The following is a 17,802-nucleotide window of genomic DNA, read 5'->3' as shown; positions in this document are numbered from 1 at the left end:
GTGGAGTAGACAGACCGCCAGATACTGGTAGCTCATGGGGCATCAACCACCTTCGTCACAGCCCGGCCCAATCTGCAGCGTCCACATCGAAGATGCTCCATAGCAACGGCAAGCGCTCAGGTTGCCAGGTAAACAATCGAGTTCGAGCGGGCGACGATCGGGTTCCAGCCGATAAGGCCCACGGTCGGTTTTTCCGAATCTCCGAAAAGAGGCCGCTAGTCTGCTTGGAGAAATGCTCCCATTATGGCTTAGTGCCCGCTCGTCGGTAAGTCAACCAATGGCATGATGGCACACAAATCCCGCTTGCCCTGAACCCTCTCTCTCGCAAACGAAAAAAAGAACGCTGGACACGGAGAACCTCAATCCCTCGACAGAGCATATCGACAACCACCCCATCGACCTTGCCGCTTTCACAATGAAGTGTTAGTCAACCACCCATCCGAACGACCTCTCGTTTTCGAATTTCAGCTGACAGGAATGTTGCGACAGTCATGAAAGTGGGCCGTGTGGCCATCATCACCCGTGGCCGTTACGCCGGTAAGAAGGTACGACACGAATCTATACACCTTGTTTTTGCGGGAGGAAGAGAACTTGCATTGCGCCGGAGGAACAACATTGGGATTTGAGACGACTCTCGACGAGATGATGCGAATACTGGGGGATGAATAATGGGCGAATACGGGATTAAAGAAAGTCGGGGTTTTGCGTTCAGGATGTGCTGACGAGGCCCGCGATATACAGGTCGTCATTGTCCAGCCTCAGGACTCTGGCTCCAAGGCTCACCCCTTCTCCTACGCCATTGTCGCCGGTATCGAGCGCTACCCCCTCAAGGTCACCCGCCGCATGGGTAAGAAGACCGTCGAGAAGCGCAGCCGCATCAAGCCCTTCATCAAGGTCGTCAACTACAACCACCTGATGCCCACCCGCTACACTCTCGAGCTCGAGGGTCTCAAGGGTACCGTTACCGCCGACACCTTCAAGGAAGTCTCCCAGCGCGAGGACGCCAAGAAAACCATTAAGAAGGCTCTCGAGGACCGATACACCTCCGGCAAGAACCGGTGGTTCTTCACTCCTCTGCGTACGTTTCTCGACGATCTACAATATACGGTTGGGGAAATGCTGACGGTCTTTTAGGTTTCTAAACGGGATATTCTGGGGCGTTATGTCGTTTGAGCGCGCAAGGTTCTAGATGAGGCAATGGGAAAAAACATCGAGTACGTTCGGTTCATGAGCATGGGATCTGGAAATATACCATAGCTGGAGGAAGAATTGGAAATGTCTCGGTGTACAAGTCAAGGACTTGAGCATTTAATGCAGGGTGCCACCATGATCCGGCGTCCGTCTCGAAATGAAATGGAAAAATGAACAATTTCTTTTCACGTTTTATCGGTTCCATCTGCGACTCTTCAACAGCCACACGACGGCAACCACGTTTGAATACTGGACACGGCCGAAAGACAGACCCGTTCATCTGGATTTCCTCGGCGCTTTGCGGAGCCCATCCCATACGCGACAAATCGGCACGCCTTCTATTGCCATATCTCGGAACATTGAAGCGCCCAACGAGCCTTGTAGAACCACTCCTAAATTTTTGGGGCACCGCCAAACATTGCCCGGACATGAAATCTCCCCGCACAAACACTAAGCAACTTATTCCCCGCACTTTGCGCTGCAGGCTCCTCCAATGTCTAGGCCTAGACTGAATTCCGTTCGACAGCTCAGGCCAAACCAACGTCAGCGTAGATCACATGTGGTATTGAAACTCCTTGCGGTCCTAGCTCATGGTCTCCGAGTTCATGAGTTCTGCAGATAGAGTGCATGATTCTGATGGGTCCCCCGAGTATAGTCATACATCAGGGTCACGGCCCAAGTATTCTCGAAGGCGTTATGATTTTCGGCTCACGGTGTCTTTTTCACCCGTAAGTCCATCAAAACCGATGTTTCTTTTTCCACGGGCATACTATTATCATTATCATAACCATCAGCATCACTTTATCCTCTTGCTTTCCCGCCCTACTTATTACACGGTCACTCAACAACGCAAGCTCAGCCGTTTCCGCATCCCACAGCCGCAATTGAATCTACTCGCTAAGGTAAGTGAACAGATACCAGTCCTTCGTATCAGACCAGGCAGCAGCGAAGCTCGCCCCTTTCTGAGTGATTTCCTCTTCGAGAGACTTTTAAGACGACGTGAACGAGCTTTGGGTTAATGATCATGGCGTCAATATTATGACCATGGTCGGACTAGACCGTATACCGCTAGTATCAATGGCTGATCGACACGGCTACTTATCCAAAACGTGGTCTGTGACTTCTGGCCCTGTTACTTGCAGGCAAGAAAGTGTTTTGACTCTCGCATGAATCATGACCCTGATGCTTGATTCTCAGCCGCAGGGGTTTGCCCTATGCGGATGGCTTGCTTGTGTGCCTTGCTCGCTTGATGGGCCGATGATGGTGAAGTCCCGCCGGAACAAGAGTGCCGGGTGGATTGGAACCCTGATGCAACAGAACCCTCCGCTCTACTAGGACATGGTCAGGGCTCTAAATACTTGATGAGGTCTGGGCAAAATCATTGTTAAACCGTGGATGAGGTCCAGTGTCTTAGTGAAAAGAAAAGACAACTGCGAGTAACCGGGAGAGGCAGGCTCGCTAAGAACGAACACCACCGACTAACAAACTCCTCAACAGTTGCGACTAGGAAGCTCGGATACAGGACTTCCTCTACGCACCCACTATGAAAGTAAGTCTACAGCCCAGAAGTAAGCACTCTGTTTACTCCTCAGAAGGTCTGCTTCGACCAGCCAATAAAAACTCCTTCGACTTGCATCCGACCCACAACAGCCCTACCTACAATGTCCTTCCCAGTAAAATACGACACCGGTGTTGAATCGGATTCGAAGCAAGAGAAGAGATAACAAGCTGTTCATTCTTGCTTCCTCGTTGTGGAGCAGATACTTCCAAGTTGAGGTACTCCCCTGTTCACCTGCATCTCTGAGAAATTACCGAAAGGATCATGCTCGTCCATGAAATCGACCACGTCCACAGAAGATGAAACCACGAACTGATCACGGATTACTGTTGAGGATACATATGCCTTGGATTGGCATATGCCCAGAGAACAAGGGCACTAAAACTTGGACGCTGAGATGGTAAGCGTGCTGGAATTTCCGGACATGGCCCAGGCAGCTGAGATCCAGAGAAAAGATGGAAGCTGGCCACAAGCCAACCGCTTGCTGAGTAGATAGAAGCTTGAGGTGTGCTGCTCCCTTACTATGGCTATCGGCTAGGCATTAGGCTAAGGCCCCAGTGACAAAAAGATGAATCATCTTGTGCTCACAAGACAGAGATCCCAAGGCTATCTACCCAAGATAGGGCACGCATCTCAATGACTTTACTTCAATACAGCTAACCTCTCTAACCTGCAAGATCCGCACTCAATTTCAGGAAAGTCCTCCCTGGCCGGCCCTAAATCTAGGTATTCCCAAACAGACCGGCTAATCGTGACATACTAGCAAGAAATTTATATAGTCGTGATATATTAATGGACAAAAAATATACGACGCTTATGTATTGCAAGTTTAAGAGATATGCGAAGCTGTAGTGTGTAGTAAGTATATATTTAATCGCGCGATGTATATTTATCGCATATTCTTGCCATATTACGGACGGGTAGGCGGCGGGCGTTAGGGATACGGAGAACGCTAACTTCGAAGGCATCTAGCTCCAGCGGTCTACAAGATATACGTACAGAGGTTGATAATAGTTAGTTGGAATCGAACGGGAGCTTCCCGATGCTCATTGATAACTTGCAACATAGACATTGAACGTAAAAAAGACCTCGAACACAAGATAACACTGTACACCACTATACCCAGCCATTCTTACATGCTCCTGTAGTCTATCATAAATCAACAAACGCCGAACATGCACCGACAATATAAAACAATCAGTAGACATATAAATATACATAACAAAGTAGACTAGATAACTAGCGTCCGTCACGGAAGTAGTAGACATTGTCTGGAGCTCGACCGTCTCCAACAGTCAACATCCATTCGCGGATAAGAGGTGTAAGCATGATCTCCATGTTTGCGCGCGCGACCATCTCAATGCGTTCACCGTTTGCCTCACACGCTCCCCAGTACCGGCCACCAAACTGATCCATGCAGACTGCCACTGCGGCCAACGAAGATAGCCACACACCCTGCGGAGAGTGGGAAACATCCGCACCGATAATCATAGAGCGGCGCTTGAGAGCCACCTGTATCCGCAGATGGGGCAGGAGGGGTGGGGGGGTGTCGAGCGGCCAGGACTCTGCCTTTAAGAGAAAAGCCGGGCTTCTGCTTGGCCTTACGCTGTCTCTTCTCCGTGATTGACAACTCGGCAAAGCAATCCCCACTGACCTTTGACTCCTCGCAGATCTCATCTTCAGCCATATGATCAAAGTACGGCAAAATCTCCTTGTTCCAGTAACATAGACCGGCCCGGGGATCCTCTCGATCAATGTTCAGGTAGAGCTTCATCTCAGTGGCGTAGTTTACGTAGATCGCTGTAGTACAAGGCTGTGCTAGTGAACGTTCTAGCAGTAGGAGGATGCAGTAGGAGGATGCAGTAAGAGGATGCAGTAAGAGAATGCAGTAAGAGGATGCAGTAAGAGGATGCAGTAAGAGGCTGCAGTGAGAGGCTGCAGTGAGAGGATGGCAGTAAGAGGATGGCAGTAAGAGGATGGCAGTAGGAGGATGGCAGTAAGAGGATGGCAGTAAGAGGATGGCAGTAAGAGGATGGCAGTAAGAGGATGGCAGTAAGAGAGCAACAAAAGAGATGAAAGGTGCAATGAAAGAATGAAGTGAGAGGATGTAGCGGGAGGATGCAGCTCGAGAACAACAGGATTTTAAGATAATCTTGTTGCATTCAAGGATCCGGTACAACCGGCAATCATCCATGGCAAGGGAAGGACAGAGAGGATTGGAACTTTCTAGATACCATTTGCCTGAGTCCGACGAGTTTTCAATATCCAGTATATCTTTGCTCCAGGCAAAGATATCGTGGTACACTGTGGGCGAGTAGATGCCCGCAAAGAGCTCATATTCAACAGCGTCTTGCCAAAGGATGTTTTCAGCGGGGGGGTGACCACTCAAACTAAATGCTTCCGTAGGGAGATCGAAGATAGGGATGGTCCTTTGGAAACTTGTTGGTTAAGCCCATATTTTCGGTCTTCGAAGCAGTAATTCCCTAAGAGATGAGGTCCGCGTAGTACTAGTCAAGTCAGTAAGTGTTTATGGAATTGTAAGCATTGCTAAGAGTACTCACCTTGTGGATAGCCTCGTGAAAGTTAGGCTTGTTGGAGAGCGTGTCAAACGGGAACCACTTAGCCATGTCCGAAAGCTTGTTGATTCCCAATTCAATGCCTGAGTTAATACACAGGGTATACTTCTAGCGCTCAATCCAGGGCACTTCAGACCGGCCTGGAGTAGCTCTTGATGATATTCTCCCGATCCTTCGCTGGCGTCATAGGGTACAACGCCGTCGCGTCGGTGTCCGCCCATCTCTCGAATTGCTTCTCTACATGTGCCTACGTGAGTTACCAAACATGTTAGCATCCAGTCAAAGCAGTGCCAAACAGACAATAGCAAGTGTTAAGGTAGGTTAGATGGTGTAAGATGTGAATAGAAGAGAGATGCAAGTGCAGAGAGATAATGATGCGACGGCAGAGTGAGTGACATCGGACGAAGAAGAATACAAAGTATAGGGTAGTGTAGAGATCTCAAAGCCCAGGTAGAATACTCCATGATGGCAGACAGGAGTATCCAACCTCAGGAGAAAACTCCATGATGGCAGATATGGACAGATGTACTTACTTTCATTGCCTTGCCGGCAAGGCTCTTCCAGTTCCTCAGCAGTTCGATCGCGGGCTGGCGTATGTCGTCGAAGTGATGATCGGTATCGGCATATCCATAGACCTCCGTGATCAGCGGGTCCAGGATTCTAGTACTGTCGTCAAAGCGAACCGAATTCTAAGCTCCCGGTTAGATTTTCTATCTAACGGAGCTAGGTCTCTTGCCAGAGACTCGGCGGCGGTGTTCTTCTTCCGCTTGCGGTTCTTCTTGGGGGCAGCTGCCGTCTCCGCGTCTGGCGGGCGTCAGGGCAGACATGCGCTCGTCGCGCCTGATCATCACGCTCTTCACCCAGTAACGCCAGATCTATCATGCTCAGCTCTGTCGGCGTATCGGGAGGCGTGGCCTGGGTGTATGTAGCACGCTGGGCGGACGTTGGTGTCTCCGGCTCCGGCAGAGGGGTGTACTCTGGCATTGTACCGCTTTCAAACGACTCGCTGGCACCGCCAGCAGCAGACAGGGGACGGGGAGGGGGAGGGGCAACCGGCTGCAGACGAGGGGGCTCAAAGCCCGGCAGACGACGGCCGGAGAAACCATGTAAACCCTAGAGGCAGTATAATGTTAGCATATGGGCATAGAGACGGCTTGAAGCTTGCCAGCTTGCCAGCTTGAGAATCAGGCTCTCCTTGGTGGATTGCACCGATCTCCATGATACCGAGATGGCCGGGATTGTGAGATGCAGACGGGGGAGGGAGAGAGGAGCGACTTTCGGACGACCCGGACGCAGCAGAGGGCGGTATATTTTTAGTTAACTTATAGGCTCATGAACGAATGGATTCTTTTGATAAGATTGCGTATATAGAAAAATCTGTCGACGCTTGTGTGGAGATGGACGATGAGATGGTGGAGAAAAGATCGAGAGGGGCAGAGTGGGGTGAAGCTGAAGACCGATCTCAAGCTCGCTAGGCCAAGTCACGTGATGCTATATGCTCTCAGAAAACACCGCACCTTACTTTACGCACAACAAAACATCACCATTCTCAAATCTTTGGGCTACAAAGCGCAGAATCTGGACCTTTACATGGGTCTCAAACTCTAGACACAGTGTCTGCTGTACAAGCGTTTTGCTGTATCTGCACTATCATTGCATTTGTTAGAGACATAGTAAGTCTGTTATTTTTGCCAGGTGTTAGTGTGTTTGTGCTCCAATCTCAGGGACATAGACTTCTGTGTGGTCTTTCTTGTCTTTCTCCTGCTGTTATATGAGTGATTGCTTGTATTACGCCATCCTCAATATCAGACTGAAACGTCAAGTGAAGCCTCCAGCCATAAGGCCGCTCTGGTACAGTTCCTCTAAGATTCACCCGTTTTACTGCTGGGTCTCTACTTATTTCTTGGCATCTCCGTAGAACAATGGGTCTTCGAAATCGTTTGATGAGAATGGTAATGTAGTCATCTCAGTTGTCAAACTTGCCAGAGAGGATTACCCAACGTTGGAAGAGAGCAAGGCACGCCGAGCCCTCTGATGACGATGATGACAATGACGAAGGTGACAATCACGACGAAGATGAGGAAATGCCGTTGGCCGCTGCGGAGGAATCGCTTGGACGTGATGACACTACAGATTACGCAATGGAAGCAGACGTTGGGCAAGCTCATTCGGTTTCTGGATGGCTTCAGGGAGTAGAAACACCAGGTGTTTCTGGATTTCCTATGATACCTTTGGTCAGTTTGGCACCCCGCTTGCTTATCTTAATTTAAAATAATGGCTGACCCTGTTTACTTTTAGGACGCGAATGCGATGGTCGAGCAAGTGCTTCAGGATATTGAGGGCATGCCAGAGTCGGGTTTTGTGGGCTTTCAAGCTGAGGACTTGGTCCAAGAGAATGCCGCGTTCTTGATTGACCAGGCAATGGCTGATACGACTCTGTACAACGAATCTGCATTGGAGCATCTAGAACTGTGGCATGAAACCGAGCCTGATGAGCCCGAGCCAGTGTTGTTACCTTAAATGCCGCCTCCAACCCATCCTCGACTTCTACCAAGTGTTGAAGACCAATCCGAAGTCTTGCCTCACAAACGTTCCCCGTTTGCCCTGGAGAAGTTCCACATTCTGCTAGCAATGTGGTTGGAGCATACCAAATGTTCTCGTCAGGACTACGCATCATTGTTAGAGGCTTTGCGGACCCTTGAGGACACTGCCCCTATCAAGTCACTTCCTGAATCTGTTGATACCTTGAAAAAACACTTCAAAGGGCAATTCCCCTTGATAGCTTTGCGTCAGAAGAAGATCCCAGTTGTGTCTAGCAAGCTGCAGACACTGTCCCCTGTTCAGAAAGAAAGCAGCATCTGACACTGCAACCTACATGTATTTTATAGATCCTATCAATCTATTCTCTTCCTTTATGTGCTCTGAAAGATTTATGCGTCAAGTTCACACCGGCATGGCCCACTATGTTGATGCACCGTCTGAACTTTGGCATGGACAAGGATGAGGAAGCTCGATTAGAACAAGCTCGGGCGAATTTGCACTTTATGAAACTGGTCTTCCTGTATTCCCCTCGGACTTTGTTTTGTATTACTGTGGTAATTCTCAGTGTTCTTGTTCTTGTTCAGGCGTGAATGATCACTATGGAAGAGTCTTATGGGTTGGCAGAAACTTCTCCTCAAGGATCCCAATTCCGCAAGATGGTATCTTGTTGCAGGTCCAAAAAAAACAACACGGATAACTGACACGACTCAAGACATACGCAAGCTATTGGATGAGTCTTGTCCGCCCCTTGGGATGCGCAAGCTTCTTCTTAGAGAAGGCGACATTCTCTTTCTTACCGAGCATGAGATTCTTCAGCATGTACCACATGTGTTCCTGGATTACACTTTTCAAGACGGCTTACGCGACAGCAAGCTGCGCCAACTGATCCAATCTACGTGAGACGAATCTACAACCCCTCTCTGAACACCATGCGTTCGCTGAACTTACTGTCTCCTCTCCGAGGCGAGCTTGAGCTGAAGACATATGGTCGTCAGAACCTTATCAAGCTGTTCCACGAAGAGAAGCCTCTTTCGCTTCCTTATCAGTTATTTACTGATGGTTTTGGTATTCACCGGTCCATCTATCGAAGCTTAATGGGCGTTTACATGATTCCGGCCGGTATGACCGCCGAAGACCGCGCAAAACGAGAGAACGTCTTCACAATCACTGTCGGCCCTCACAGTAGCAATTGCGCCGATGTCATAGAGGCGCTCATTGGGCTCACTGCATTGAATCAGGGTGTCCAAGTAGGGAATAGGGCGGTCTTCGCGGTGCCATTTTGCTTCTTGGCGGATATTCTCCAGCAAAATGATAACACTGGTATCAAGCGACCTACTGCCATTCAATCATGCCGTATGTGTCTTATTCCGAAGAAGCAACGGGCAGATATCTACTACGAAATTGTCAAGATGGGCCGTTATCACTATCAGCTTCTTCTACATCGCAAGCTGGATGAGAAGCGATCTGCTGCCGCTAAAAACCGGGTTGCCCAGGAATACGGACTTTCAGTCACTCTAAGTCTCTTGACTAAGATAGCACCTAGTTTGAATCTTGTTACCTTCTTTCCTTCCGACCCCTGCCAGTCGGAGTACGCTGATATGAGTAAGAACTCTCACCATCTTCTTGTCACCTACATCCTAACAAGTGCTGCTGCCGAGCGTTATGTCTCTATACTGCAGCGGCTTCTCTTTCCCTTCGGGATGGGTTAGCTTCAATCGCCGATAGCACACTTGGGGAGCTACCAGCTGCAGGAGCACGCGCGTGCCTCTGTGATTTTACCACTACTTCTTCGCTGCTATCTGTCTAAGGATTGGATCCGACCCTCCTTCTACGAGGCAATCACTCAGCTCTTCCCTCCCTCTCAATATGTAGCCGAAGAGGTTATTGTGAATGTCTTTGCATCTATTGCGAAGAGTAACAGTGTCATCTCGAGCCGCGCATGCTGGATAAGGAACGAAATAGCCTTTCCGTGGATCTGTTTCTTGATGGTGCCCTCCATGATCCCTCCCCCGGCCAGAACATCTCGCCCAGCGCACTCCGAGATGTCGCTGTACAGTGCCCGCAATTGTTCAACTCTTTTCTTAAGATTCGGCCAGACAATGACGCCCTCCAAGAAGTCCTTGCTCCAAGCGTCCAGGTTCGCGATACCAAGCTTCATAAAAACGTCCAGCTCTCGGTGGCTTTGCTTGGGAACAAGACCTCAGAAGCACTTGGAATACCTCTTCGGCTGAACTCTCTCACAGTACGTGACTGGCAGCTAAAGGAACTGAGTCAGTCTTACGTATTAGACTATGGCCGTCCTTCAATCTTGACCAATTTTGGCTTGAAGCCAATCAAGTGGTTCCGGAAGCTCTCTTTCAACGGTCCGGACAGCAGAAGATGCACCTTTGCTGAAGGGGATTGCATCAAGTACCGCGATAACCAGAATGGAAAGGTCCTTGCGTTCTTTATTCACGAACTTACTGATCGTAGTCGGCGTGCGTTTGCAGTACTGTATCCGATGGACGCTCATACCCCTGATCGCGATCAAGTCTTGGATCTCCCTCTCCTCCGCATCAGCAAGAAGAGGGTCATTGTTGGACTTGGTGGACTTGCGGTTACGTCGAACTATCTTGTTCCGTTGGGAGGGACGCCACTGACGGCGACTCAACCGGGCTTGCAAATCACTGATGATGTGTTTATCCTGTGCGACTGACAGGTGGAGCTCTTCTAGGCCCACCAGCTAGCTACTGGCGATTGAATAGCTATCTCTTTGTACATCCTATGTCATGAACGCCGGGGCATCCTTATCCTGGGATCCCTCAAGAAAACCAATGACATTTGCAGATAAAATCCATGGGTTCCTCTAGGTAGTCAATAATCAAACACCTTTCAGTCTCCAGAATATTTCTTTACTTATAAATTTGACAAAGCAATGGCGTCACCAGTTATGGTGAGAACCTCCAGCTAATCTATCCAAGGCGCGTCTCCGGTGATGAAGTTCTCCCAACTTGAGCTCCGGAGCTCCTGCCTTCTGCATCTCACCCAGCCTCATCAACCTGTTGTCTATCCGTTCTATTTTATCCATTAAACTGCGAGTTTTTATTTCTTCTAATCGTCCAGATCTATTACCTCCAGAGAATGGCTTCAAATAGCGACAAATATCGACTTTCCGCGGGGTTCTTGTGGGAGACCTCCAGTCCAGTTGCGTTCTCCAAGGTATCACAGCAAAGTTACGGTGCTGCCTTATGGATCTTAAGGTACTGTTCCTATCCAACTCTGTTTCCATTCTTTAGACCAGAACTGACTGGCACTTTGCATACCATCCAGTAGCTTTGGGAACACCTCTCGAGACCGGTTCGCTAGTTATGGCCGCCGTTGGATCAAGTTGAACTCATACTCATGAAGCGTGAGGGATCTACTTTGAGTACTAGGGAGTACTAGAAGACACGCGAATGCGCGAAAGCTGTCATGTCCCTTGTAATTGCAGGTGGGCGAATTTTAGAACTACTACCTTGTTGGAGCCTGCACGCAGCCCTGCGTACAGTGTGCTAGCAGCACATTAGGCAGAGCATAAAGCTGGCGTAGATTTACATGGAGGATAGATAAACCACATCGTGAAAATCTATCGTTTTTGTCTATAACTGCTAAAGTAAGCTGCCACCGGACATGAATGAATGGACCCTGTCGCAGGGGTAGTGAACCTTAGATAGGTCTTCCCCGAAGAGTTGGAATAGGACCTAGTATAACAGCCCCCGGGTGCCGACAAGCTTCTTGTCGAAGCCCTCTAGAACAGGACTATTTGTGCTTAGTAAACAAGGGTTAGGTCTGCATTGGAGGGAAGCATGGAAAGAAGTTCCAAGGCAAAGTTACTAGTGGAACTAACCTAAACACGGCAAGCCGGAGACTTTCAAAAGTCTCAAGTCCATTCTTATCAATAGCGTCACAGTGAATCCACAATGCGTCTTCAAAGTTTGGTCATGAGGCCAAAAGCGCTGCTCTTTAAGCGGCCCTTGAGCCGGCAGACAAGGTTGTAAGTTTGGAGCCTTGGGAGCGTTGGATGCTGGCTCGAGGACCGCTTAGTGCTGTCGAACATGGCAGGTACAGATTAAGAACTCCAGAGGATTGGTCTGGCGGGTACGCGGATTTAAAGAGCCGGATATCGGCGTTTGTTGATTGACAAAGATATGACAGCAATAGGCATGTGCTCTGGAGACATTGGATGCTATCTTTAAAGGCCGCTCGGGGCTGTTAAGCCAGTATTTTCTTGCGCTGCAGTCATCGTTAAGAATCTGACAGCCCTGAGCAGCTAAAGTCTGCAGTCTTAGGGTGTGGCTTCATCTTCAGTATCTGGAAAATAGTTAGAAATGGCGCCAAAAAGATTAAAAACAAAAACGGGAAATTCGCAGGGGTAGAAGTGACACATAGTTGATTGTGGAACTTTCGCGTAGGAGCCAATTCAAGACGCCAAGGCCGGCTGCAAGCGGCTGGTCTTGTTTCGACGGGATATCCCCATGCCGAAGCTGAGATTTTAGAGGGAAACTCCTTTGCCTCCCTGGAGAGTGCAACGTGGACAGGAAGTCGAAATTGCTTTCTGGTAACGAAGATGTGGATACAGACTCCTCTGAAAGGATTTGTTGGTCTTCCGAGGCCGCTCGGCGCCGTTGTGTTAATGTTTTATTGAACGTTCCTGGTTGTAAAATGTGACAGCGCCGAGCGGCCTTCGAGTTAGTAGATGAGGTCGCAAGTTTCAAACGTTGGGAGCGATGGATGCTGGTCCGGCCGGAGCTGGCAGCAATAGGCATGTGCTAGAATCCGGGCGGGCGTATTAGCGAATGCATGGATAACGTGAAGAAATTAAAAGCAGGCAAGATTGCATACCTAGATACCAGAGGATATCGAATTATTATAAGAACCGGCGTGATTGCCAGAACAGTCTTGAAAACACCCCCTCTGCCAAGATTAAATGAAGATTTTCTGGGCAAGTAGCCCAAAACCGTCAGTCCTGTAGTTGTGTTAAGATTAACAGAATAAAGGAGAGTTGGTGGGGTCAAGCTTGGGTCATACTAACATGACTTGGCTAATACTGCCTCACAAACGTTGTCTGCTGGGGCGCCAAACTGCTGGTTTGTTAGAGCAGAATCTCGGTGTTGATCGGATTCTTTCAACCCGTGCCTAACCTCGGGAGGTATGAAGAATGCCACCGACTGCCCGTTCCCAAGCTCTCTCATTCTCTGACATGCTTTTGAAGTCAGTGGGGTTTTGTGAAGAACTGGAATTGGAGAGTACTTACCTTGTACAAGTCAATCCTTGGTTAGCCGCAGTCCCAGAGGGCTTGGGACGGGGCTTTAATAACAAGATGTTATTTATTTCCCCTGACGTGTCTTTCAAGTACTGGCATCATGGTGTCAGAGTTGCGATGAGCTCTAGTAGCCGGATTAGTTCGCAGTCTAGCGGGAAAGGGATCAGCGAAAATCTCCGGAAATGATCCAGAGAAGGCGACTGCGAGCAAGGACCGAAGATTACTCGGTGGTATTTTCGAACTGAAGGCGATCATGCCAAACACAAAAATCAAAGAATATGTGTCGGTCTCCCGTCTGGTCGAGCGACACTGGCTGTACAGTGAGGCTCACAGCTTCTGCATCGGCGAATCAGTAAGCGTATTATAGGTATACTGATTTGGCTGTCGAATCTGCGTATCGATGCTGCCCCAGCTCTTGACTGCTCGGAAAAAGTCTTCTCCCTTATTTGGTGGCCGATTTAAACCTTGTTGGCTTGCTGTTTGTAAAGGATTTTTATTAGAGCAGGCATCCAATATTGTTTTAGAGCATCCAGCTGCAACCCGGGGTGCGTGAGCGCTTACCATAAAGCCATGTCCCTCAGCGCTGTGTTGACGATTTCGATTTGCCCATCTCATATTGTCTCCGCCATTAAAATGCCAATGGGGCTTCTCCGAGCGGTTGCACTGTATTAACAAGAGCCGCAGTGTTAGCCAGGAACATGATTTAGAGATTCTGTCTCAAGACTGCAACGGAACGGTTTCCTCCATACCTAGTCAAGTGGCTTATCCCCATAGTATATCGACGGTGACGGGCCTGCTTGGTGTAGGATCCTAAAAGATCAATTCATGGGTGTCACCAAGCAGGCCCACCCGTCGCATGCCAACAGGTGCCACCGATTAAACGTCCAGTATTTGTAACCATATCAACTAGTGTTTAGGTCCCTTCGCATCATTGGTCTGTAAGCATGGCAGCTTGCGCATAGGTTAAATGCAGATAAGTGTTGGTGTCGTAGAAGTTTCGTCGGAATGGCTGGGGATGGATTTGTGGAGTCTCGTAGGGAGGCCGCGGCGGACAGTGGGACATTTCTGGCAACCAGAAGTTAGCAAAAATGCAATTGTAACGTGTTTCTTATCTTGAATTGTGCGTCCGTACCACTGGATGGGGATGATTGCGAGTTTATTGCGCTTCTTGGTGGTGAGCTGTGTAAGAGCTTTCATAGGGAGATGATCACATTCGTAGGTTGCCTCCGGAAGCTAACTACTGGCAGTGCGTCACGTTATGCTATGTACGTGACAGAATGACCGGCGAAGAAAAAAAACACGACCACCTGTTCGTCTAATGTACATGGTAAAGAACGATCCTAGCTACTTTTTCTTGGGGCGCAGCCTTTCCAACTCTCTAGCGTTTGCCTCTATACGACGAATTCGTTGAGGCGCTGCATCAGTTGCGGGTAAGGCCATAGGTATATCGGTCGGCGGATGAGTAGTTAGGATATGAGTAGTCTCGGTCGACAAGCGAACCGGTGTAGATGTAGGGAGAATAACCCCGGTCGCTGTAGTAGCTAAGCGGCGGCAAACATTCACGGTGACCTCACTGTCAGCTCTCCATTCCTCCGTCACGATTCCTTTTTTTAAAATTTTTCGTAAGGACGAAAAATTTTCCGCTGTGGATAGATAATAATAACAACTGGGATGCAGTAAGGTCTCAAACGACCTTTATCGCCTCGTGTAGAACCGAAAAGCACCATTCGTAAGAAATCAAAGAGTAAGAACACCAGCGCTCATGTTCATAAAGCAAAACGAAATGATACCGTTGCTCCTCGACAGCCATAGCGAAGATTACTTCATAACGGCATGCTCAGCAGAACGCAATAAAGAAACCAGAAAGAATAACAGTCATGGGCCCGTAAGCCTCCGTCGTGGAATGTGGGAATGGAACTCAGGTGTCCCCAAGGGGAGGGGGAGGATCAATGACATTCTGATGATTCGGGACGGTTGTCATGGGAGGAAGCGTTACCGCAGCATTGGTAGTCGCCATTGCCGTATGAAGTGCCAACAGCTGACGGGTGTTATGTAACTGCACCCTGAGGGAATCTCTTTCGGCTCGCAACCCGCGGATGTTTGTGTAGAGCTCTTGGAGAACTTGAGGGTCTGGACCAGCCGCGGCGGTAACTGGCATCGGACGTCTAAGGGCTTCAGCTAGTTGGGTTTGAGCTTGTTGGGTGAGCTCAGTCTGAACCTGCAACCCTGAGTTGCCTCCAATTCCTTGTGTACCTTGGTTGCCGTATACTCCCAGTCCTCTTTTTCCGTGCGCAGCTGCTGATCTTCGATTGTAAGTCTCTGAACTCCACGGTAAGTCGATCAACGTCCTGCTGGAGATGCTCTGCTTGGAGTCGCCGTAGATCTCACTCCTGCTCTGCCGCCCGTATTTGCCCAATTCGGCGGGCGGCTTTCACGGCCCACAATCCACATCTCCAGGCATGCTTCATACTAATTCGTAACGCGGCGTTCCTTTGTAGAACTAGGTGCTGAAATATGGCCAACGACGCGGCTTGGTTGTGTGCTATCTGAGCGTAGAGTTCCCGCCTCTCTTGCGGTACCTCTATAATATCTTGATCTCGATAGGTTTCGCGTTCGGGATCGGCGATTGGATTCACACCCATCATCATCGAAGCAGCGATAGCGCGCGCCGTCTGGTTCAAATCCCGTAGGTCCTTTGCCGCCCTATGGGCGTATTTGCCGTCTGAAGTCCTGTTGTCACGCAGTAGTTTCACTAGGCGTTCTCTTGTTCCTCCGTCCTTTCGAAACACAGTCGGGCAACGGAAGTGATTCTCCGCTGCCATCCAATCGTCCCAGATAACTGCCCTGAGAGCCTCAGGGCCAAATACATGCCGAAACTCTCTGTCGAGAGCGAATACCGTAACGTAGATGCATTTTCGTGCGAGCCCGTTCATTTGAAAGTACTGTTGGTACGCTTGCCGGACCTGCCTCGGTAGTCGTATGAGATCTCGTACGGTGCGGGAGTTTAGCTGCATGGTTCTGGAATCCTCGGGAACGGATACGGAAAGAAGTAGGAGGTTGAGCCGTCTGGTAACCGTAAGGTTCCGTCAGCATCTATCGTGACTCCCATCAGGTTGGCCACAGCGAAGTATTTCGGGTTATCGCCGCCGACGGGAACAAAGTCGGGTCCAGGTTCCCCCCAGATGATCGGAGGAAAGGCAGAGTTCACGAGGTCTTCGTCAGAGATGGTAGTGATGACTTCGGTAGTCCCCTCGATTTGCGTATGGTCGATGATTTCCAATTCAGGCTCCTCACCCAAAAGCAGCGGGTTCTGCCATCCACCTTGATTGCTTCGGAGGGCGTCAACTGCCTCGTTCCAACCAGGTTCCATAGTGGTCCCGGGGTCGCCATCGTGTGAAGAGAAGTTTGTTTTGAGGATGTAAGAAGGAGGGAAGTGAGAGGAGGTTCGTCGCGTCGATTCTTCCCGTAACACTGAGGGGATGGTTATCGTAACTTGTAAGGGAATGGAAAAAGGGGATGATCGATTGCTGAGTGAGGAGTTGAGGAGGTAAAAGGAGAGAAAGAGAGTTAAGAGAAGCGGGAAAGTAGACCGTAATGCTGTTCTCCCACTTGCTGTCGCGGTTAGAGACGCTTTCGCAGCACGCGACGAGTAGTAGATGGAGTGCAATCGCGAGATCAAAGTGAGAACACAAAGGAGGATTTGTAACAACGTCTTAGTAGAAGGAAAAGGAGTGTTCTGGTGAATGGTAAGTTAAAGGAAAAGGAGAGAAAGGGAGAGGGCGTGGAAAAGAGGAAGTTGAGGTTATCCCCGAAATGAGGTCAAGTGAGGTGAGTGACTTCATTCCGCAGCTTCTCCAAGTTGCTTACGATAGCTCTACATTCTCTACTCCCAAATCAACTCTTCCAACTCCAGCGGTTCGACGTCAGTATCAAATTCTTCGCCTGTATCAGGCTCCTCGTAACTTGGCGGAACGTGTTCCAGCTCACGTCTTCTCTGTTTGTACGCTGCGACAACCTCTCGACGTGTCCGTACTGCTTCTCTCAATTCTTCGGCCTCCTCCTGCCGCTGAGGGTATCGAGCAGCGAAGAGTTTCAAATAATCGATATGGAATTTTCCCGCAAGCATTCCTGTCGTGATGTCGCGGAGGTCAACGCTTCTCTTATGGCGTTAAACTCTGCTAACACGGAACGGCCCCAGCCAGCGAGGCTCCAGCTTCTTGCCTCGTTGTTGTTCACTCTGAGCATCCCAGCGCAAGACTAGATCTCCATTACAAAATGGGCACTCTTGCCGCTCACTCTCTTCCTTTTCCGATAACGTGGCGGTAGCTTGGTTGCGGATGTTCTTGTTCAACGGAGAAGATCATAGAAACAGATGTCTTGATGTTACCCGCGCATCGGCCTGCAAATAATCTCTAACTAAGCTCTGGAGAGTTACAAGGCCAGGCGTGAAAGTTAACAAACGATACTCAAGGTTTCAGGACCCAAATGGTGAGACCGTTGAGTAAAGTTAAGATAAAGTGGTGGACACCAAGCTCCTCGGGCCGGGCCGTGCCATGTGGTGCTAACTGTGCTGGACAGACTTTCACCAGTAACCAATCAGAAACAAAAAGATACAATCCCAGCAACTTCTAAAAAACGAATCAATGCTCGAGCAT

General features: G+C 49.4%; 7 protein-coding genes across 7 annotated transcripts; 3 read left to right on the top strand and 4 right to left on the bottom strand.

Moving 5' to 3' along the window:
* Positions 1-284: 284 nt before the first annotated feature.
* On the top strand, positions 285-1,378 carry BDW74DRAFT_143179 (60S ribosomal eL27 domain-containing protein). The gene is made up of 4 exons (XM_073722830.1): positions 285-422; positions 490-545; positions 742-1,078; positions 1,135-1,378. Exons 1-4 carry the CDS (start codon positions 416-418, stop codon positions 1,140-1,142), a joined length of 408 nt encoding a protein of 135 aa, XP_073590286.1. The 5' UTR covers positions 285-415; the 3' UTR covers positions 1,143-1,378.
* A 2,401-nt stretch (positions 1,379-3,779) lies between these two features.
* Positions 3,780-4,677, bottom strand: BDW74DRAFT_143177 (uncharacterized protein). The gene has a single exon (XM_073722829.1). The coding sequence runs from the start codon at positions 4,424-4,426 to the stop codon at positions 3,989-3,991; it is 438 nt and encodes a 145-aa protein (XP_073590285.1). The 5' UTR covers positions 4,427-4,677; the 3' UTR covers positions 3,780-3,988.
* Positions 4,678-5,455: 778 nt separating this feature from the next.
* BDW74DRAFT_173017 (uncharacterized protein) lies at positions 5,456-6,309 on the bottom strand (the record flags this gene model as incomplete). The annotated part of the gene is made up of 4 exons (XM_073727715.1): positions 5,456-5,572; positions 5,859-5,985; positions 6,045-6,129; positions 6,177-6,309. The coding sequence occupies 4 exons, from the start codon at positions 6,307-6,309 to the stop codon at positions 5,456-5,458; spliced, it is 462 nt and encodes a 153-aa protein (XP_073590284.1).
* Positions 6,310-6,880: 571 nt separating this feature from the next.
* BDW74DRAFT_143174 (uncharacterized protein) lies at positions 6,881-8,241 on the bottom strand. Its single transcript, XM_073722828.1, has 2 exons — positions 7,624-8,241; positions 6,881-7,559 (listed from the first exon to the last, which is right to left on the bottom strand). Exons 1-2 carry the CDS (start codon positions 7,786-7,788, stop codon positions 7,299-7,301), a joined length of 426 nt encoding a protein of 141 aa, XP_073590283.1. The 5' UTR covers positions 7,789-8,241; the 3' UTR covers positions 6,881-7,298.
* Positions 8,242-8,795: 554 nt separating this feature from the next.
* BDW74DRAFT_173015 (uncharacterized protein) lies at positions 8,796-9,575 on the top strand (the record flags this gene model as incomplete). The annotated part of the gene is made up of 1 exon (XM_073727714.1): positions 8,796-9,575. The coding sequence occupies one exon, from the start codon at positions 8,796-8,798 to the stop codon at positions 9,573-9,575; it is 780 nt and encodes a 259-aa protein (XP_073590282.1).
* A 230-nt stretch (positions 9,576-9,805) lies between these two features.
* BDW74DRAFT_173014 (uncharacterized protein) lies at positions 9,806-10,561 on the top strand (the record flags this gene model as incomplete). The annotated part of the gene is made up of 1 exon (XM_073727713.1): positions 9,806-10,561. One exon carries the CDS (start codon positions 9,806-9,808, stop codon positions 10,559-10,561), a length of 756 nt encoding a protein of 251 aa, XP_073590281.1.
* A 4,806-nt stretch (positions 10,562-15,367) lies between these two features.
* On the bottom strand, positions 15,368-16,256 carry BDW74DRAFT_10010 (uncharacterized protein). The gene has a single exon (XM_073721455.1). It carries the CDS (start codon positions 16,159-16,161, stop codon positions 15,532-15,534), a length of 630 nt encoding a protein of 209 aa, XP_073590280.1. The 5' UTR covers positions 16,162-16,256; the 3' UTR covers positions 15,368-15,531.
* Positions 16,257-17,802: the final 1,546 nt, after the last annotated feature.

The sequence above is a fragment of the Aspergillus multicolor genome (assembly GCF_047715735.1).
Source record: "Aspergillus multicolor strain CBS 133.54 unplaced genomic scaffold BDW74scaffold_1, whole genome shotgun sequence".
In the NCBI taxonomy this organism is placed as follows: domain Eukaryota; kingdom Fungi; phylum Ascomycota; class Eurotiomycetes; order Eurotiales; family Aspergillaceae; genus Aspergillus; species Aspergillus multicolor.
This window is presented reverse-complemented; position numbering and strand designations above follow the sequence as displayed.

Bases quoted from the DNA above. Each gene is read 5' to 3' on its own strand.
- BDW74DRAFT_143179 (XM_073722830.1), top strand. The intron at 546-741 runs GTACGACACGAA...CGCGATATACAG, and splicing joins GCCGTTACGCCGGTAAGAAG to GTCGTCATTGTCCAGCCTCA.
- BDW74DRAFT_143177 (XM_073722829.1), bottom strand. From the start codon at position 4,426: ATGAGATCTGCGAGGAGTCAAAGGTCAGTGGGGATTGCTTTGCCGAGT.
- BDW74DRAFT_143174 (XM_073722828.1), bottom strand. From the start codon at position 7,788: ATGCTCCAATGCAGATTCGTTGTACAGAGTCGTATCAGCCATTGCCTG. The intron at 7,560-7,623 runs CTAAAAGTAAAC...TGCCAAACTGAC, and splicing joins TCGACCATCGCATTCGCGTC to CAAAGGTATCATAGGAAATC.
- BDW74DRAFT_10010 (XM_073721455.1), bottom strand. From the start codon at position 16,161: ATGCAGCTAAACTCCCGCACCGTACGAGATCTCATACGACTACCGAGG.